Source organism: Gossypium hirsutum, chromosome D03 (genome assembly GCF_007990345.1).
Source record: "Gossypium hirsutum isolate 1008001.06 chromosome D03, Gossypium_hirsutum_v2.1, whole genome shotgun sequence".
NCBI classification, from domain to species: Eukaryota; Viridiplantae; Streptophyta; class Magnoliopsida; order Malvales; family Malvaceae; genus Gossypium; species Gossypium hirsutum.
Window position 1 is genome coordinate 39987511 of NC_053439.1, and position 23805 is coordinate 40011315.

Below are 23805 nucleotides of genomic sequence, written 5' to 3' on the forward strand. Positions count from 1 at the left end.
GATATAATCAACCCAACCATCCCTACACTCTAAGTAGTACCGAATGCTACACTAGACAGTAGTTTGCAGCTGAGCTGCCAGTAAATTAGGCTCGAGGTCTTTCAATACACTTCCTCCGAACAATATAATCCCCTAACCCAATGCAATGCAATATACAGATATGACATGATATAACATAATATCATGCATGTAAACAGGGCATACAGTATCATATTAGTGGGACATCATCATGTTTAATCATATCAGTCATACAGTCATTTCAGTCAATTAAGGGTCTAAGTAAGCTTACCGACCCTACAGTAGGTTCACAGTCGTCTAGGGCAACCCGTGCAACCTTAACAATCTAACCGTGAAAATGAGCCTATAAGCCCATGATGTTCGCCTGTGTGGGCCCACACGCCCTTGTGGCCCACATAACCCAAATTGGCATTGGCCTCGTGATCCATTTTAATGTAACATGTGCTAGTTAATTATTCATATGTGTTTCCACTATTTACTCATATGATCCTTCAAAGTTGTCTACTTCAGTCACTGTTACTAAATTATTTGTAACTTAAGCCACAGAATTCCGAATTAAGATCCGCAAATTTTCCCTAAAACCAGACTCACATATCTTCTTACCATAAAATTTTTATAATCATTGGTTTAGCCAATTAGTACATTTTATTCTTTAAAGTTCCCCTATTCTGCAATCTGACAATTTTGACCTTTTTGTACTAAAATTTATTTATCTTCTCGTACAAAATTCGGATGATGTTCCTGCTTGTTTCTCTTGAAAGTAGACTCATTCAAGATTTTAAACATATAAATTCTAACCCATAATTATTTTTATACAATTTTTAATAATTTTCCAATATCAGGATAGGAGATTTTGAAATCATTCTGACCCTGTCTCACTAAAATTCAAATATCTCATATTATGAAATTCTTTTGCTTACTTCGTTTCTTCTATGAGAAACAAAACTCAAATATATTTAATCCCATATTTGTTTCATTCTTTAATTCGATTTCCAAAATTTATGGTGATTTTTCAAATTTAGCCTACTGCTACTATCCAAACAGTAAGCAATTTCAGCTTTTCACTAAATCCCTTATTTTTGTGTTTCGGGTAAACACATGGTTTTGTTTGATGCTAAAACATTCCTCGAACACTCTAAATCCGCAAAAACTTCAAATCGGTACGTTTACGAAAATCACGATGAGAGCCTTAATCCTCACGAAATGTGAATTTGCACAAGTGTTGCTTAACGCTACAAAATCAAGAGGAAAGAATGGATTAGGGGAAACAAAGGAACTTCAGCAGTAGTAGAGGAAAGAATAGAAAAGATAACTGAGTAAGAAGTAAAGAAAAAAGAAAAATTCGACAGAGATGGGAGGAGAAAATGTTAGAACAATGGAGAGAAAAATGACTCTCTCTTTTTTCGAAAAAGAAAAAAATGATCAGATTTTGGGTATAGTCCCCTATAATCCCGTAATTCACTCCTAAAATCGCTCCCCCACTTCCCACTACACATCCACCAGAGATTCGAACCTATGACCTCCACTATAATAACACACCACCAGCAAGCCCATTCTGATGTAATTTACCCAAACAATCAAATAAAAGCCTACTGAACAAGAGTAAGGCCCAATTCATTCAAAATACCAAAATTTGCCCAAGCGAAGGTTTCAACTTGGGACCTCCCAAACACTCCCAGAACACATAACCACTAAAGCTAATAGATATTTATGTCATATTTGCACAATAACAAAATTAGAAATTTTGGGGCGTTAAAATTCTAAAGTCTATAAATATCAATTAGAAGAAGATCTAAGGGAACACTCAAAGAAGATTGAAGAAGAACACCATCGGAGCCAACTCAGAAGCGAATCTCCTTCAAGATTGAAGATTTCCTTTTAACTTCTTTCAAAGTTTTATTGAAGTTCTTTATGTCTTGTAGTTTTTCTAATTTTGAGATGTTTTCATTTTAGATTATGAACTAAATTCCCTAAATACCTAGGGAAGATGAAACCTATGATGAATCTTATTATTTGATTTTTGAATTACATGATAAAACTTGATTCTTGTTCTCAATTATGTATGCTTAATTCGTGTTTTAATATTATCAGGATATTAATTAATGTTTAATGTGTTTATTTCAGTGGAGCAAAAGTCCTTGTTTAAGAGTAGATATAGCATAATTGAGTGGAGTTGCATGCAATCCTAGAAATAGGACAACATAAATCTACCGGATTAGATTCAAATCTAATAGGGGAATCTATAGATCGAGTTAATGCGACAGTAGGGGTTTTAATTAGAAAGAGATTTCAATTAATCAACCTAAAGTCAATTATTCTTACTCTCGAAATAGATATTAACATAATTTAGGGATTTCTAAGGATCAAGACACAAGTGAATAAATCATTTAATTTAGATTCGGAATAATAGGTGAAGTCTTGGTGGATTCTTTCCTGGGTATTGTCTTTCTCATTGGTTGTCCTCGATTATTTTCCCATTTCATTCTCTGTTGCATTCGTAGTTAATTAGATTAGTAAATTTAGATTAAAAATTATCACTTCAATTTATCGACTAAATAATAGAAAAATGGTAATTACTAGCACTTTCAGTCCTCGTGGATACGATATTCCCTACTCACCATAGCTATACTATTGTTCGAGAGGTGCACTTGCCATTGCCGTAATTATAGTTAGTTTAGTGACCATCAATGGGCTTAAGCCCGTTGTGGTTAAAACCACCGATAACAATATGCAGAAAATTTTGCCAGTAAAAATGCGATAAATCGTCATTCCCCTCGGTACTTCAGGCGCAGTGCATTGACTATGAATAATGCAGACTTCATATGCCACTGATACTCCACGGAACTCCTCCGTCAACCACAAAATCCCAACCCAATACATATGCAATATATCACACAATCTCATGCATAATCATATCTCAATACTTTTCACATTCATTTGGCATGCTCAGCATGTCCTCAATAATCACATACTTTCAAATTACCATTGTGTTGGTATCAATCAACATCGTTCAATTTCACATACTTTATGGATTTTCATTGTGCATAAATAGCACCCTTTTCAGTACACAATATAACAAATATCTCATGCATTTAAATAATACATAAGCTTGATATCTCAACATATTATATCATTCATTCAAACATTCTCATATCCCATAACTCAAATATGCAATTATAAACACAATCAAACATTCATACTATCAAACTAGCAATTTTGCCAACATGTTAGTCTTTTAAGGCTCAAAACATACCTGGTTCGGCCACTCACAAAATCAATAATTTGGCTATTAATTCAATCCAATCAACATGCTAATTTATCAAATATAACATGATATTTAACACTTTCAAACAATTTTATGAGTTTAGGACCCATACCTTATTTTTCGTTTCCTCGCAGCACACTAGCGAGTCTTCCAATTTTCCTTAATAATTCCTTAAACAAACCAAAACCAAAATTCAGTGTAAATTTAATTAATTTACCATTAATCCAGCCCCAAAAACCCACTTATGAGTTCAAACCAATCGTTGAAATTATAACTATTTTATGAATCTAAACTAGTTAGATTCCTTACACTGTATCGATGCGAACTATATGTACAATCGTTTTTCGCCTTTACGGATGATTTGGGGCATTTGGGTCAGCACCTAATTCAATAATATACTGGAAAATTAGTAGCGAATTAATGATTAAATTCCTTCATTTAATCAATTCATAACCTTTACCCAACAACTATGTCGAAATAACAAACTAGTTACCCTTAATTGCACTTACACTTCACAATTTGTGGGTTTCGAATGGATAATCAATCAAGAAAATTTTTCCCTAATTGAAATGGGTTTAAAAGTTGATTATGAGGGTTCAAGAACTCAAATTAAGACTGGAAAAATATAAGCAAGAACTAAGAAACAAAACAACCCCCTTTCTTGCACATAGGCACACACACCACCACCCATGGTGGCCAAAATTGGGGTTGAATTTTAAAACGGTTTGAGGTCTCATTAAAATTATCTAGAAAAATACCTTTGAAATCATTTAAAATCCTTCAACTTCCAGATCTAGAAATTTTGGTTTTTATTTAACAAAATTAATCAAGAAATTGAAGAGAAAAGAGACCTTACCCAAGCTAGTCGAGAGAAACGGCAATGTCACTTTCTTGGCAATGTTCAGGATCAATCTTGGAGTTCAAGATTTCAGATTTGGGGCTGATTTTAATAAGGAAAAATGACAACAATATGGTGGAGAATATGTTAACAAATCTTGTGGCAAAAAGAACAAAAAAAAAGAAAGAGATGGTAAAACTAGGTGTAGGCTACGACAACAATGGAGAAAAGGAAAAAAATTAAAATCAAAGAGAAGGAGAGGAGGAGAGGAACGACTAGGGCAATGAGGAGGATGATTAAAGGCTGATTATTAGTGAAAATTTAATATTTATACCTAAGTTAACTAGGTTTGGATGGCCTACACATTAAAACAATGGGTTTTTGTCAAAGAATTAAATTATTTGCATGGGAATGGAATTGAAGTTAGGACCTCAGGGATAAATTCACTAATATTTAATCATCAAACCAATAACTCATTCTTAATATAATTTTGAAATATTTATTTTAAAAATAAGATATGTCACAAACTAGGGTTTAAGGCAAATTTTGCAAAATAATAAAAATGGTGAAAAAGAAGGAATTTGAACTTGTGTTTCAAGGAACATTTCACTAACACTTAACCAACAAACCAATACCTCATTTATTTTTTAAAAATGCATAGATAATTTCAAAAATTAAGGCATGACCACTCTCTCTCGATTCACAAACCCGATTCTACTAACCCATTGATTTTTGGGATGTTACATTAAATATTTTTAAAATTAAAAATTAAAAATTATTAATATAACAATATTAGGTTTGATTCAAGTTAATTTTTATATAAAAATAAAATTACTCATCATATATTTTTTTTTCTAAAAAATTACGTGTTTTTTAAAAAGATAAGTCATTTTACACAAGTCATTTTTCGATAACCAAACTGTTTTCTGTAAAACAAACACATGAAACTGCATAAAACATTTTAGGTAAGTCATTTTCTATGAAATAAACGCACCCTAAGTTCCAACCACAAAAAGATAGTGATGTCCCAACCCTCTTATGGATGGCTTAACCATTGGCAAAAAGAATAGACATAATGATTTATTTAACTCTCCAACTTTATAAACAATGTCATTTTAGTTTTTCATTTACTTTTTCATCTCTTTTAGTTCTTAAACTTGCAGTTTTTGTCAAATCACCTCAAAATGGAGGAAAAAGTAAACATTTGCTAACTTTGCTAATGTGGCAATCCACTATGTTAACAATAAATTTTTTAAAATTTAAAAATATTAAAATATTTATACTTTTTAATATTTTTAAATTTTTAAATTTTTAAAAATTAATTAATTACTGACGTGGCATCTATGTGTATGCCACATCAGTAAAATTAACATATGTTAACTTTTCCATCAATTTTGAGTAATATGATAAACAATACAGGTTTAATAGCTAAAAGAGACGAAAAATTAAATGAATGACTAAATTTATTTTTTTTTTGTAAAAGGACCAAATAAATCATTGTGTCAAAAAATATTTCACGTGAAATTGATTCTTGTGTTTTTAATATGGTACATATTTAAATTCTTAATTTTTAATATATATTTCGCTCATTTTCTGTTTAACTGTTTTCATATTTTATAGTATATTAATATAAAATCAATATCATAAATTACGTGAAAACTAGATTTAAGTTTGTTTCTTTTATAATTTAAATTACTTTAATTATTATCTTATTCATGTGTCAATTATTTTAAATTTTAATAAAAATTATTTTAAATTAAATTATATTATAATTATACGTGAGTTTAATAATATGATAAAAAAATAATCTCCTCGATTTAAAAGTTTCTTCAAACTCGTATAGATATTATAGATTTAATTTTAATATGATTTTATATAAAAATTATATATTATAAAATTGAAAAATAGGTTAGATTAGGTTTAACTCCAGTCTTAGATAGTTGAAATTCAACTCAGTATTTTTAAATTAAATCCTCCTAAATATTATACGAAATTTCGTACTTCAACAAATAATTACTCAAATATAACGAAATATGGAAGCGTGCCTTAAGAGATCATGAGTTCTGCTCATGCAATGAGTGAATTGCACAACGGCGTCATTTCATCTGAATGCTTGGCTTGATTTTCACTTTGTGTTGAAATGTTTAATTCGAGCAATAACTTTTATAAATATACAAAATATTGGAAAAACAAAATTAAAATTTTAAAAATAATATCTGCATTAATGTATACTATATGTTTTGAGAAAAATCATTTTAAAGTTAAAATTGATGTAAAATATTGTATACTAGTCCTTTAAACAATGATTTCAATTTCTCAATTAAAGGTTGGCCGGCCCGGCCGTCATTGAATTGACTAAATTTACTAAAATTCCCTTCACCCCACGTGCATGGCAATGTGTCCCCGTTGGATCCACAGGCGTAGAGTACCATTGTTATATTATTATTAGATAGATAGATTTGTTCACTTAATATTTATAATTACTTATAATTAAATTTAAGGTCTGAACAGAGCTAAATAAAAATAAAAATATCATCCATGGGAACCTGTAAAAAAAACAGCTTTCCTAGTAATTTTGAATCTTTGCTGCCTTTATATTGTATTGCGGAGCAAATTAAATGTTGAATTAACAAGATTCAATTGAATTGCTTTTTGAACCCCAAGCAATATTGATCATATTTGTGGATACAAGAATTGGTTGCATTGGTGTATTACTTGCAATTTTTTCCGTAAAAACATTGAAATAATGCGGTTTTTACCTAATATAAATATTAAAACAAAGCATGCAGGTATGTAAAATTCATGAATGGAAGCTTGCTAAGCAGTGTAGCAGAAACAAGAACTTGTAGCTTACATTATATAGGTCATAGGCTAATACGTAGGGTACTGTTTTCCCTGCAAAACCCACCAAAAGAAGAGAGAGCCGAGGGTACAAAAATGGAGAAAACGAAAGAGCAAAAGCTCCTACTTTCTTTTACCGAACCAGATGTTTTTCCTGGAACCACTTGGAGATTGAGTGCTAGATTCTTTTGTCTTCAACCTCCTCATCTCTTCCTTGTCTTGTTTCTTTTTCGTTTCAGGCTTTTGTTTGCTGCCCACTGATGATTTCCTAGCTTTCTTGTCTGAATAACAATGGCGGCCCTCTTCCTCACCCTCCACCTCCTGCTCCAAACGATGGCTTGGACCCGAAGAAGCATCGGAGGCCATAGAGTCGTCAGTTTCGGCTTCATGGTTGGCATCTGTTTGGCTTTCGTCAGCACCGTCGAAACGATCACCATCATCGTCGTCGTCGTAGTCGTCAGCATCAGTGCCTGCGTCGCCGTCATCGTCGGCTGCGGCGTCACCAATGTACATTGTCCACCCTGATTCGCTGCTGTGGCATTCTTCGGCGCCTCCGAAGATATTGGAAGGCTCCATATGATATGAGTAAAGAATAAAGATGGAGTAGAAACAAGAATCAAGCAAATGATGAAAGGTTTTGAGTTGTTAAATATAGGAAAGCAGCTTTGAAGATAAAAACAACAGAACCCATCACACTCAAACTATATTAATTGCCTTAGGATATACTAGATAATTCCAACACCTGGAAGCCAGGTTAAATACCATTGTTAATGCAATGTTACTGTTGTTATGTCCTCATTTTGCTTTTATTTCTTAATCATATTTATTATCTGTATTCGTCATCATATATAGCATTTATTATCATAATAGTCCAGAAACAAAGAATTAAAATTTATTTAAATTATACCTTTTCCTTTTCTAAATACAAAATCCTACTTCTCGCAGCTTAATCAAATTTTAGCTTTGGTTTTGACTGATGGTTAAGTATAAAATGGGTTTGAATGGTATTAAACGCCTTATTATTAGGGTTTTATTTTTCTCTTATAATTTTAAAAAAATTAATTTTGATTTGTTTATATATTATTATTAAATAAAATAAAATTACTTAGTAAGTGAAATTATGATGAACTCTGTTGTTTTTAAAGATGAAACAGAAAACATAATAAAATAATTAAAAGGAATATTTGATATTATCTTAAATAAAAAAATTTACTTCTCTGACAGTAAAGAGAATAATTGCTCTTTATAATATAAACATTTTTTTTAAAATTAGTGAAAAAGACTTCATAAAAACTAATATTTTTAATAAAATTTTCAAAAAATAAAAAAAAAATCAAATTGTTTCACATACCAATAAAATTTTTTATCTGACCTATTCGAATTTTTTAAAAATAAGTTATCAAGAGGTGCTTATAAAATAATTTATAAAGTTACATATCCTCAGTCCCCTCCATTACTAATGGGTAAATTATGGCCAAAATATTTTTTTTTAATTTGGTGAAAAACTAACGGAATATTTATATGAAGAAATTTGTAGGATTAAGAGCAACCCTATTTAAAGTAATTGATAAGTAATTTATCTTAATTTTAGAGTGGCTAAGGTAAAAATACACTGTTAGTCTTTTGTTATCATTTATTGGTGTAGTGATAATTTGATCAATTTATATTTTAGGTTGACCAAATCAACAAAAAAAATTGAATGACCAAGACTCATATTTAAAATGATTAACAAGATAGTTTACCCACTAATAATTTTTAAGCACTCTCTTAAACTAGATGATGACAAATCATTCAAATTTTTTAAAAATAAATTCATTTAACTTACATTAGGATAATCCTAAAAATTAAAGTTTTTAGGCATCAATAAAATTTTACCACATCATCAAATTTTAAAGACATGAAACTATTATACACCCATCCTTAGAGAAAATATTTTATGGAACCTTCCCACTAATCACATTATTCATGGTACATTTTTAATTATCTAATGACATTTCAACAATTTTTTTCAAGTCATTGACACATAATGTTGGTAATTTTTTTTATCTTTAATCCCAAATCCCAAACCTTGAACCCAAATCTAGAATTCTAAACTCTAAACCCTAAACCTTAAACTCTAAACTCGAACACCAAATTCGTAACCTCGAACCCATAAACTATGAACCCTTAACTTGTAACCCATAACTCCAAACCCTTGAACCTAAATCTTGAATTCCAAACTCAAATCTTAAACACCGAATCCTGAACCTTAGGGTTCGGGGTTCAAGGTTAAGGTTTAAGGTTCGAGTTTAAGGATCGAGGTTCAAGATAAAATAATTATCAAAATTATGTGTCAATGATATAGAAAAATTCCACAAAATTACTAATTCTTTTTTAAACCGGTTGCACAAAAATACTTATGAAAAAAAAACAAAATGATTAAAATTTGTAAAAGAAGAAGAAAATGTTTGTTTATAATTTTAAAAAATAATTATTTTAAGTAAATTAATTAAAGCTAAATTAAATTAGAGAAAATATTAAATATAAATGGATGTATAATAATATTTTGTTATTTTTTAAATTTAATGACATGATACTATTTTATTAATATCTAAAAATTATACTTTTTAAGAGGAAACTAATAATTTATTCATTATGAATAATTATATATTATAGTCTAGTTAACTAACAATAAATAAAATTATATTTCATCAAATATTAACCCTTATTTTATTCCAAAAACAAAATATTACTGGTTAATTATATTTTACAAAAAAAACGAATACAAACTATAATAATAAAGACGATGTTACTCGGTGCCTGGAAATCAACAGACCCAGTAATTCTCTGACTTTGAATCAGCAGAAGACAGCTAGAAACTGCAAAAAGAAAGTGAAATTCATCTTGTAAAACGCATAAATAAAAAAAGAAGTGTTTTTTTTTTTTGAAAATTTGGTTCTTGAATTTGAAAGGACAAGGGTTGTTGAGGCTATGTAGTTTTTAATACACAAAATCTTCTTTACTTCTTCTCTCTGCAATTGCCATTAATTCAAAGGGGTTATGCTTTAAATGCAAAAGACAGTTTGGTCACAGTGTAATAAAACTAAGAAGAAGAACATAAGACTTTTTGTTTGTATTTTAAATAAAGGCTAGAGAAGTTGAATAACATCATCTCTTCATTGCCCCAATTTAGCCTGCCTTTCACACTTTTCGTAGTTTCATTTCTCTTTTATCCTCTCATTAATACTTCAGCAGGCTTTTTACTAGGGTTCTATATAGAGAGAGAGAGGAAGCCAACTGGAGTTTAGGTTTTAATTATGAGTGAGACCATTTGAGACTGAGATGTCCTAATATCTTTCTCTGCTTCTGCTCCTGTCCTCTAATTTGATTGTGCCTGTCCTCTCAACATGTAGCATTATATGTCTATATCTATATCATTTCGTTGAGTTATTCAACCTTTTTTTATCAAAAATATTATACTAAATATAAATTTAATGATATGTTGGTGTTTTACTATTTTTATATATGAAATGTTTAAATTAAAAATTAAAAACAAAAAATAAAATATCTAAAATTAAACTCCAACCTAAAAAAAAATTATTCTTAATTACTTTATGAGGTTATGACTTAATTTTTTATAAATATAATTTAATATTAAGTTTTCTTTTCAATCCATAATGTATATGTAACAAAATCTAGTATTATTTAAATTTGACTGAGTTAGTATCATGAGTTAATTGATAACGATTTAAATAAAAAATGACTAAAATATCCCCTATATACAAATTAAGTTATATTATTATGATGATGGTATTCTTGTTTTTATATAAAAATTAAAATAAAATTAATAAAAACTTAGACATGATAAGATTTGAACATGATAACAAATAATTGTGTCAACATTTTAATATATATATATGAATAATTATTTGATATATAAAATTATTTTAATTTCATAAGTGTGTCAAGAAATCATCTAATGTGTTCAATTTATATTTAAAGAAATGAAAAATAAATAAATGTGCTATATGACATTCTTTTAATTTCACTTGTGGAGCTAAAAACTTCATTGCTAATGCTTCAAATGATATATATATATATATATATAAATTAGTGAGAGTGGTTGAATTTAAAATGGATTACTAGAAGTTGATATTGAGCTTTAATTCAGTTGATATCATTGCTATTGCAACAATTAGGAAAATTTAGATTTGAGTATCCTTGAACACATTTTTCTTCCGAAGTTGGGAAGGAAGCTACATGTAGAAGTATCTATACAAAAAATCAGTTTTATTTTTTACTTTTTTGTAAATTTGAGATTTGAAGTATGAAAGTGTATTCTGAGAAATAAATTGTATTTGTTTGGCAACTTCTTTATGATAGTATAAAGAACTTCATTTGGTTCAACTTCAACAAAGCTTCCTATTCTTAATTTATATAATTGGTATGTTATGGAGGAGGACTCAACTTGGGTATTCGTGAATATAAACTAGATGCTTATTTTGTTTGAAATGAATAAACCCTCAAATGCTATACTTTCAACAGATAAAGTTGGTGCTGATTAAACAAGTTGTATCAATGAACTAGATGGATGGATGAATTGGCTGGATACCATAACTTTTAAGTACTGGGTGAAATTAGTGTGATCAGACAGTTAACTAATTCCCAGAATTTTACTCCATGCATTCACTATTGAAATGACCCTTTAATTATTTCCTTCTTATTTTCAGATGGTTGTCATGGTGCTGCTTTCAGCTTTCATCTCAAACTTCAATTACATATAATTTCCTCTCATCACAAATGCAGCACTAATTATATTATATATTCTCAACTTCTGGTAATGCAATTTTTCCCACTGATTTAAACATTAAGTTACTGTATAACTCCACTCTTAAACAAAAATTTTGAAGTTCCATTGGCAAGAATAACCAAGAGTCGTCCATTCCCTACTACGACTTCAAGTTAATATAAAATTAAATAATTTTATATATCAATAAATATTGGATGTAATAATAAGACATGTTATAATTTTAAAAAGATATGTAAGTTTAAACATTAGAGACGGTATTGTTGAAAGCAATAATAAAGTATATTGTATTCTTAAAAATATATATATAAGTTCAAATCTTAGAAATAATATTGTTGGAAGAGATAATCATAAATATTGAACATTAACCATAAAATGGATATATTAAATTTTTTTTTTGTAGGATGCATGATTCATCCATGTGTATTAATTATTTCTTTTTAAAAATTTGTGATAGTCTGGAAACAATCTTTTTTTCTAATTGTATTATAAGGAAAAAGTTAAATTTGATAAATTTGTGATAATATTTAGATAAACTTATAAGGTCAAAAAGCCCATAGTAGAAAATAAAAAAAAAATCAATAGAATTTTTTTTTTAAAAAAAAGTGCGCCCTATTTAATTCTTAATCATAAAAAATTTATCAATTAAATCCTCCCTTTATTGGAAATCTCTAGTTGGCATGTCATGGTGATAAAAAAAAAATCTTTTTTTAATATATATTTTAAAATAATATAAAAATTTTAAAAATAATTAATAAAAATTACATTGAAATGAACCTAAACATATAATTATCCAGAATCATTTGAATCGGGACAATCATTTGTCCAAATTTATTCTAGATATCTTCAAAAGTTTAGAAATTATAAAAAATTACTAATAATTATAAAAAATTGAAAAAAAATCAATATTTAATATTTAATAATAATTTATATATATTCAAATTTTAAAAAGTCCAAATTTCAAATTGAATTAATAATTATTATACTTAGAATTTTGTATATATAAATTATTACTAATAAAAATTATATACAAAATTAGAATCTAATCTTCCCAAGCAAATTAAAATACTATTATTAAAAATTAAAAAAAAATGGACTCAAAAAGTTCAAGGACTAAGTTGAAAAAAGTTATCAAATTCAAGAACTAAATGTTACTTTATCCCTATTGTTAAACTTTCTCGTTGAATAATAGATATGAAAATTAATAATTCAACAATTTATATACAATAAATTAGTAAAAATTATTAATTCAATTTCATCTATTTATCAACAATTTGATTTTTTTTCCGTAAAATATGAAAATCAAATTTACTCAAACATTTAAGGGAAACTGAAAAAATATTTTTCACGATTTCAAACCCGATACTTGAATAAATCTAAACAAATATTAAAGAAAGGAAAGCTATCAATTTATTTTAAGCGAAATAATGAATAAAAGAGTGAAAAGAAAATCTAAGAAAAAAGAGGGGGATAAAAAAGCATAAAGCTTAGTGAAATCGGTAGAAGTAGAAGGTGCGAGCTCGGAGTGCTTTTCACTGTAATTTTGAGGGAAAATAGCACAGCCCAGCTCCTTCAACAGCATCATGTTCTTATTAGTCACTGCATTCAGTGATATTGCTACTTGTCTACTGTAATAATTTTTAAAAATATTTATTAAATTTTCTAAAAATTTGAAATTTTTTTATTGAAGTGGCATGCTATGTGTCATTTTTTAGTCGTTGCCGTTAGTCACATCAACGCATTAACGGCTAATCGAAAGGGGTTTAGTTAAAAAAAATTTGTCATTAAAGACTCAAGAAGATGTAATTTTTTTAAGGGTTTAATTGATTTTTTAATTTTTTAAGGACTTCTTTTTACTTTTAATCTTATTTAGATATATAAATAGTGATTTAAAAAAATGTTATAATCTACCTTAATTTATAGGTTACCATTCTAATTTTTTTATTATATAGTAAATGATATATTTAAGAGTTAATTGTATACAAATATTCTCAAATTATGGCCCTCATTTTAAATTAGATTTTAAACTTCAAAACATTCTAATTACATCTCAAAATTATCGATGTTATATCAATTAGGTCCTTTCATTATTGAAATCGTTAATTTAGCCATTATATGACATGAAAAATTTTATGTGACATAATTTAAAATGAAAATAGTAAAGAAAAGTAAAATGTTACCGCATAACCTTTAAAATTAAAAAATAAAGTTAAAGTAAAATAAAAAAAATGAGAGAGTGAACGATAGTTTCTGTAAAAGCTTCGAGAACCTCAAATTTTTACAACATTCATTTTTCTTTAAAATTTTTCATTTTAAATTATATTGCATAAGATTTGATGTCTCATTTAACCATTCAATTAACATTTTCGTAACAGAAGAACCGTATTAATATAACATCAATAGTTTGAGAATGTAATTAGTATGTTTTAAAGTTTGGGGACCTCTAATTTAGGGATGTTTGGTACAATTAACTTAGTGCATAACACCAAGGGTGTCACCAAGGGTGTGGCTAGTATAGTCCCTACCTCCCCCCCTCCTTCAATGAAAAATTGCATGTTTGGTTTTTTAAATTTTAGGGTTAATATGTATTTTGCCCCTTGAACTTGGCCACCCGTGCCTAATTGGTACCTAAACTTCAATTTTGTCACACATTTTTGGTACCTCATCAGTAACATCGTTAAAATAAGTTGACGTGACATTGACAACCAATAGCATGGTGACATCTGATAACCTCACATCTTGACTCGCGCCAGATACATTTAAACCTACACAAACGATTTGCCCACATTCATTTCATACATGTTTCAATACTTTTATATATTTTTATTTTTCATAAAATATTATATTTTTTGTTAGAGTTGTGTGACCCGAATCCTTATTAAAGAAATAGTACAGTTGTGTGACCCGAAGGCCCGAGGCTGTAGCCCAATAGATCCCCGACCGTTCAGCCCCCGCAGCACGGACCATGTAGCACAAGTAAAATCTGTATAGAACTACTCTTCTTCTATTTGACATTGATTAGAATAAAGGTTTCCAACCTTCAAATAGATGTAGTTGAAACTCCTCTTGTATCATTCAATTTTCAATATTAGTGAATTTCTTCTCCTTTGCCCATGATCTTTTCTCGAAAGGGTTTCCACGTAAAATCTGTGTTCTTATTTTTTTTTTCTTATTGTTTTGCGATCGTTCTACATTGCCATTATTGACGTTCAGTTTAACATTTTTATTTTACTATTATGAAATAAAAAATATATTAAATTTAATATTTATAAAATATATTATTTCACATCAAAATTTATAAAATATATTTGTCCAAATATATAAAACATCATATTTTATGATATATCAATTTTTTTTTGTATTTTAATTTAATAATAATATAAAAATATTATAATTTATGAAAATTTAAAAATATATAAATTTACTAAAAAGCATGTCTAAAATGAATATAAACAAATGGTTGTCCAGGCTCAAATGTATTTGGACACTATATGTTCATGTTCATTCTAGTGACAAATAATATTTTTAATATTTTTAATAATTTTATAAATTTATAAATTTATATTTTTTAGATTTTTATATATTTTGAATGTATTGTAAGGACAAAGACCATAGCTCGAGAAGGTTTCATCTTGGAAATGAATATTGATGAGAAGGGATTTTATGATAATGAATATTGGGTATGTTAAACCAAAAATGTTATGTTGGAATTTTATGCAAATTTGCAGAAAAGCATCAAGGATTTTGCAAGTGCTAATCACATGAGTTCCTATGTTTGTGGACATCTCTTTACTTTTAGTCCTGGGAAGATTAGATATTTCTTTAGCTACCCAATAGCTAAAAAAATACAATGACAAAAAAGATGGTTAGCTTATTGTGCAAGGTCGTAACCTTCACTAAATTCAACCTGGGGAAGATTTTTAATGAGATAGTCAAGCATGCCCAATCCAATAATCCTAAGTTGTCACTATCATTTCCTTTCTTGATCTTTTAGATATTCATTTTGTAGAATCCTAAGATTGTTGATGTTAATGGTGTATGAGCATTTGAAGTACTCTCCAAATTGGAGTTAAGGAAAACATGCTAATGAAGATGTAGAAGACGTTATTAATGGATATGAGAAAGAAGAAGATGATGATAGATGGCTTAGACTGTAGACCCTAGCTAGAGAGATCACATTTACCACCAGGGTGGCTCAGTCTTTTTACAAATCAATTTTAATACTAAACCTATTTTATGCAAGTGAATATCTCATTTTATAAATTTAAAACTAACGTAAAATTTTAGCAGTGAAAAATAAATCAATAATCTTTATATAATAATTAACTTATTTAAATAACTTAATAAATAAATATCATCCTAATGAATTAACACTAATATTAATATAATCTTAAATCATTAACGACAGTAAATAACATTAATAAATAGCATGCATCCTAAGTGATGTAATTAAAAGTAATTATCCCATACCACGATTCTTAATAAAATTAAACGATAATAATAACATGTAATAATAAATCGTTGGCGAGAACAAGCGAAGACCCTTCACCTGTCAAGTTCGCATCCTAGTCCGCGAAATTATCTGAAAAGATGAAAAATAAGGGGAGTGAGCTATGAAAGCTTAGTGTGAGTCCCTTTACAATAAACCAAATTAATATTCAAATAAGCATGTCAAACATAATTATCAATTTCACATAATAATTTGATCAATACGATCATTTAGTTTTTGTCACTTTAGACAAGCAATGCATTAACATTCAGTCAAATTCAATTGAACAATTTAACTATCGAGTCATAATATCAATCACATCAGATTTATGCACATTTATCAGTTCAATCGTTTCAACATATACTTTTCAATACTTTTCAATGAGTATGCATAGTATGTCATGCAACATTCATTTAACGTTTCATTTAACATTCATTAATCCTACCCTTGGCCACTAGCTCTCTAAATAGGGAGTTCCTCATAACCTCTTCTACCTTTTCACTCCGCTTTTTTTGTTTAAGTGTAGACAAGCTGCCGTTTGGTTGAGGATCCACAACTCCTCACAAATAAAAGTTGTCAGAAAAAATAGTGGATGCTCCGTTCATTTAGTCGTAGTTGGAATTTGCTAACCTCTGAAAACACAATGTACATATAACATATATGCAGTATAGACTACCGTTTCGATCATAAATGCAGTATAAACTGTCGTTCATTTCTTCCACCTTACATACTTTCCCCCTATGCATATCCCATGCAATCATCATAATGCAATTATCCAATATCATTGTCAACATTCTATTTCCGTTGCAAGAATAGACAATTCATAAATCAATCATGTAAACATATGAGACATTTATTCAACATGTATATCATTGATGGATATTTATAATCATTCATGAATTAAAACAAACAATTATGAACAATTATATCATATTAGCAACCATAAAATCATTCACGGATTTATGTCATCAATTATAAGCAATTAAATCATAAATTCATGTATTCACTCATTCTATTCCTAGTCTAGGACCTAATTGCATAATCTAATTCTCTAGATGCCATTAAAAAAACCTAATCAAGGGCCGATTTGAGTAAAATAATTAAGGTTATAGTAAAACTATAATTTTTTTAAAGAATAGTAGAAAAACTATAAAATCTGGAAAACCAGTGGTAAAATTGTAAAATATGGAAATATAGTGGCAAAACTTTAAAATTTTGAAAACCAGTTGCAAAATTGTAAAATCTGGAAAAACAGTGGCAGATCAGTGAATTTGTAAACCGGTGGTGCATTGTCATGTGGGACTAAACCTAGGCACGATTTGACTTGGTTTTTCATAAAAGAACACACACCTAACTTTTTCGAGGTCTCAGGTGATTACCCTTCGTTCAAGCTCGATTGAAACACCTACAAGGGTTGATTTTGATAGAAATTTAATGATCTAATGACTCAAATTTCAACAATTTGGAGAAGAACAATTGATGAGAACTTGATTCAATTTTCAAAAGCTTTATGGACATTTTCCAGTAAAACGTAAGGATTTTAAAAGAGTTTTTGAGACAAAGAATAATGAGAGAAAACTAGGATATATAGCGAGAGAGTTTATGGTTTTAATATGATAAAACAAAAAAATTAGGAATAATAAATAATAATTAGAAATAAGAAAGATAAATTCTATTAGAATTTAAAAAGTAGTAATTTGAATTCTAATTAGGATTTTAAAAGGATTAATTTGAATTTCAAAATAAGATAAGTAGATAAAAAATAATAGAATTCTAATTCTATTTGAATGTTGAAAAAAAAAAGATAAGATATTATTTTAAATTAGGATAAGAAGATAAAAAAATATAGAATTTTAATTTTATAAAAATGATTTGAATAAAAGATAAGATTTGAATTTTTTATTTTATTTTATTTTGGGTTATTAAAAATTCTAGCCCCCTCATTTTTGGGTTACAATTCTCCCCTCCTAAAAGAAATTTCATCCTCGAAATTTTTCCTATTGAATACTAATCATTTAGTGATAAGCTATAAAAGTAACATATTTTAATCTCATTCTTAATGATATTTTGGATGAGTAATTATGCAAATTAGTGAATTTGACGTTCCTAATACTTTAAATTCATGTTTCTATTCTTAGGAGAGCATTTGGGAGCGAAAGGAACGAAAAATGAACCAAAATTGGACAAATAGAGATATTTTTAGGAGCCACTCGGCCTGGGCATTTCCACACGGGCAAGACACATGCCCATGTGTGTAACAGCCCAATATTGACCCTAATCAGACATAGTAGTTTCGGGACCATAAATCCGAGTCAGAAAAATATCTTAATATTATTTTGTGAGTTTATTATGTGTGAATTTGATTATGTGAAATTTTCGTGTTTTAATTTCGTCGTTTAAGTGTCTGATTTAATAAAAATGGCTTAATCGCGTAAAATGAAAATTTAAGGGTTAAATCTAAAAGTACCTAGATGTTGTTGTCTTTTTAAATGGGAGGATTTATAATGCAATAAGACCAAAATTTAGATAGTGGGCAACATTTGACAAAATTAACCTTAATATATATGTTATACATAATTATTATTAAAAGGTTAATATAGTAATAAGGTAAATATTAACATTATAATAAAAATAAGTCATAAAAAGATGAATATGTTCATCTTTGTTAGCCAAATATTGAAAAGGAAGAAACTGTCCATGGCTTCTTAAGTTTCGGCACTTCTTTAGCTTGATTAAGGTATGTTTTGGTTTCAGTTTTGATGATTTTTACGTTTTTGTGATCGTTGCTTCATGTCCTATCAAGCCCATGCTTTAATTTTAGAATTTTATGGTGATTTTGAGATATGCCATTGATGAATACTTGAGCTTTGTGATAGTTGATGATCAAATATGAAAGATATGTGAAAGATTAACATGTTTTGTCTTTGAATTTTTGGTGAAATTGAGTAATTAGGGCTAAATTGTGAAAATAAATTTTTGAGGGACTAAAATGTGAAATAAATGAAATGTGGGGAGTTGTATGAAGCTTATGAACTTTCGGCCCTAGCATAGTGTGTGCAAATTTTGTGTATTTTGTGTTTTATGCAATAGAGACTAAATTGCAAAAAGTGTAAAATGTCAGGGGCAAAATGGTAATTTTCCCATTTATGTGTTTTTGGATTAAATTGAATGATTTGATGAATAAAAAGGTGAAATTTGAATATGTTTAGATCAAGAGATGAAGAAAACGGAGTTAGATCGGGAGAAATCGAAAGTAGCCGAGTAATCGACTGTGTCTGTCGATATCCGAGGTAAGCCTAATAGCAATTTAAATGCTATCAAATTGATGTTTATATATATATCTATCATACATTAGTAAGTTAGAATTAAAAATGTTTAAATTGAATAAAACTTTGAGATTTTTCTACATGGTAGCCGAACATAGGAATTGATTTTGGTCGGTTGATATTAAAGGTATAAATTACATGTATATTAGCTAAAGTATACTTTAAGTTAAATGATATGAAACTAATAGAAGAATATATGCATGGACATGTAAATCGAATGCAAGATTTAACTTCTTTGAGCCGAATTTGATGTATAATTTCATATATATGTGGTTCGAATAAATATTTATATATAAATATATTCAAGTTCTTGAGTTGAATTTAATATATAAATTTCTTATACGTATGTGGTTCAAACATAGATTGCAAAATATCTGGAGCCGAATTTGATGTATACATTTTATATATATATCTATGTGGTTTGAATATAGGTTACTAATTCATTGAGCTAAATTTAATGTTTTGAGCTATACATATGAGGTTCAAATGTAATATACAAGTTCTTTAAGCTAAACTTAATGTTATGAATTATATATATTTATTCATGTGGATCAAATATATGATTTGAGTTTCTTGAGAAGGATTTATGTGAATCATAAAGCATTATATGAAAGATTAAATTTGTATCTAAGTTATTCAGGCTCTGTGCTTAGTAGACTTAATGCCAGTGAAATAATTCAGACTGTACGTCTAGTAGGCTTAATGCCGATGAAATATTTCAAACTTTACGTCTAGCAGGCTTAATGCCGGTGTTCTGAATCAGGCTTTAAGCCTAGTAGGTTACATGACGGTGAATCATTTTAAAATATGTGATTAGTAAGTTCTTTGTCAATGTAATAACTAATGGATTATGAAATTATGATAATCAGGTATATGTTATTTATCTCTTATTTGATATTAGGTAAGTACATTGATTGATTGTAAAATATATATATTTTGAGGTATATATTTATATGTATTCGATGAGTATATATATTCGGTTATGTGCAAATGGTAGGTACAAATTTTTAAGTTTATATCATGTTTAATTGTTATGAATAAAAGGTCTTGAGGTTAATAAACGTTTTGATAGTATTTATAAATGGTATTTGCGGCTTAGTAAATTTATTTAAGAAATTATATGATTCATATTTTATTTATGTATTGCTTAAGACTTACTAAGCTAAGGTAGCTTACTTTGCATTTTTGTCTACTTTTGTTTTATAGCTTTTGGAGACTGTTATGAGCTCTGGGATTCGTCAGTAAAGCTCGTCACACTATCAAATAACTACGGTATATTATAAGTTGAAACTTAATTTGGATTATGCCATGTATAGACTAGTTTGAACTTTGTTTAAGTTCAAATGTGTATATACTAAAGCCATGCGAAAATGGCTTAGTTATCTTGTGGTGTTCGCTTTTGAATGAATGATGTCTAGGGCATATTTTGATTTGGGTTTATCATTGTCTGAATAATAGTATATATGTATATGTATATATGTATGAAGATGTAATTGTAGTTGTTAATAATGAGTTTCTTTAGTCTTTATAAGGGTGAATGAATGTTGATATGCTTATTTATCTAATGATTTGGACTTGTGATTTAAACATAAAATTTGGATATGATACGTTTAAATGTGGATGTTGAATGTAGTTGCTAGTTTATATGATTAAGTCGATAAATGAATGGGTTTACCATTGAATATAATTTGATACTTGTTTTGCTGATAGCTTATAATATCATGATATGTATTGGATGATTTATATGCATGATTCGAAAAATAAATGCTTAGTTACTTGGTAATGAATTTAAGCATAAACTAGAAAGTAGATCGAGTATGAGCATTCATGTACAAGTATAAAAATGGAGTTTATGCTTATGTCTAATATGGGCATGTTTTGTTGTGGTCATAGGTATAATTTGTATTCGGTAATGGTATGTAAAAATTTTATAAGTTAAATTCGGTTATATAATCTTTGATATAAATGAATTTGATTTTGGCATATAGTCGAATGGTTAGGTTTAGTCTTATTGAAGTTGAAGTGTTGAATAGTTATAATGTGGTGATTATGCATTTTTTTATTTTTTTATATAAATTCATGATAGGTTATTCGGCTATGAAATGAAATTTTTAGTAGTTACATTATACGACATTTTTTTATGTGGAAAGATGAATAAGCTTTTCGTTTTTACGCAATTTGATCTTAAATGGAAAAGTATTAAATTTATGTTATATGCAACTATAAGTTTATGATGTATTAGTATATTTATAGATATATGCATTAACTAAGATAATTCGGTTTTTTATGATAAAATGAGTTATGTACATGTAATAACAATAGAGAAGTTATTTACAACCATATCTTAATGTTACTATATGATTAAATTTTAAGCAATATGCATATCATTTGAATGTTAAATGTTTGTGTTCTATCATGCTATGTCTGGTAATGCTTCGTAACCCTAATCCAGTGATGGATACGGGTTAGGGGTGTTATAATGTGTGCCACACAGGCTAGACACACGACCATGTGTCAGCCTGTGTCGATTTCGCACCCTGCTTCCCAAATACGCGAAAAAACACAATTTTTAGGTTTTTTGAGCTGTCTAAAGTCTATAAATACTGATTAGAAGAAGACATAAGAAAGCCATCAGAGAAGATAGAAGAAAACACTCGAAGAACACCATCGGAATGAACTAAAAAGCAAATCTCCATCAACATCAAATATCTCTTTTTAATTTCTTTTGAAGTTTTTATGAGTTTCTTTACGTCTTGTGGTTATTCTGACTTTGAGATGTTTTCATTCAGGATTATGAACTAGTGCCCTAGATACTTAGGGAGGATGAAGCCTATGATGGATCATTTTATTTAATGTATGCTTTTACGCGATAAATACTTGATTCTTGATCTCAATTATGTATGCTTATTTCTTGTTTTAATATTTTCGGGATATTAATTCATGTTTAATGTGCTTAATTCAGTGGAGCAAAAGTCTCTGTTTAAGAGTAGATCTAGCATAATTGAGTGGATTTGCATGCAATCCTAGAAATAGCACGACATAAATCTACCGTATTAAAGTCAAATATAATAGAGGAATCCATAGATCGAGTTAATGCGACGATAGGGGTTTTAATTAGAAAGAGATTTCAATTAATCAACCTAGAGTCAATTGTTCTTACTCTTGAAAGAGATATTAACATAATTTAGGGATTTTTATTGATCAAGACATAAGTGAGTAAATCGTTTAATTCAGATTCATAATAATAGGTGAAGTCTAGGTGGATTCTTTCCTGAGTATTGTCTATCTCCTCGGTTAATATTCGATTATATGCTTAAATCATTCTCTGTTGCGTTCTTAGTTAAATTAGTTTAGTAAATTTAGATTAAAACACAACACTCCAAATTGTCGGCTAAATAATAGAAAAACAATAATTACTAATACTTTTAGTCCTTGTGGATATGATATTCTCTACTTACCATAGCTATACTATTGTTCGATAGGTGCGCTTGCCTTTATCGTATTTATAGTTAGTTTAGTGACCATCAAGTTTTTGACACCGTTGCCGAGGACTAAAATATTAGGAATACTTGATTTTTATTAATTTAGCATTTTATTTTATTTTTATATTTTTGTTTTTAGTATAATTTTTACATTCTAACTTTTTTGTTTCTTTTTGGTAGGTTCCTTTAGTGTATGACTAGAAGAAACCTGTCGGGACCATTGATTTTTTACAGTGAAATTGAAAGTACTGCTCGCAGAAATCGTAGAGAAGCAAGGTAGAATCGACAGAATATAGTAGACGAACAAGAGGACATTATTATTACTGAAGAGAGGGGTGATAATCAGAATAATTAGCTACCTCCTGCAGTTGCTACAGATCCAAATCTTGTTCCTCGTGCTATGTACGATTATGCTAAGCCTACTTTGACTGGGGCTGAATCGAGTATTGTGAGACCCACCATTGCTGCAAATAATTTCGAACTGAAGCTGAACACTATTCAAATGAAATAATAGTTTGTTCAGTTCGATGGTTTGCAAGACGAAGATCCAAATACTCATTTGCCAAATTTTCTAGAAATTTGCGATACTTTCAAAATTAATGGCACCACTGACGATGCCATTCGCTTACGGTTATTCCCTTTCTCGTTGAGGAACAAAGCAATATAGTGGTTGAACTCTTTACCACGAGGTTCCATCACTACATGGGCTCAAATGACCGAGAAGTTCCTTTTCAAGTACTTCTCACCGGCTAAGATAGCC

General features: G+C 28.8%; 1 protein-coding gene across 1 annotated transcript; it reads right to left on the reverse strand.

Moving 5' to 3' along the window:
• Window positions 1-6920: 6920 nt before the first annotated feature.
• On the reverse strand, window positions 6921-7766 carry LOC107950833 (protein SOB FIVE-LIKE 2). Its single transcript, XM_016885779.2, has one exon. The coding sequence runs from the start codon at window positions 7536-7538 to the stop codon at window positions 7086-7088; it is 453 nt and encodes a 150-aa protein (XP_016741268.2). The 5' UTR covers window positions 7539-7766; the 3' UTR covers window positions 6921-7085.
• Between the last annotated feature and the right edge of the window lie 16039 nt (window positions 7767-23805).

Coding starts and splice junctions, on each gene's coding strand:
- LOC107950833 (XM_016885779.2), bottom strand. CDS start 7,538: ATGGAGCCTTCCAATATCTTCGGAGGCGCCGAAGAATGCCACAGCAGC.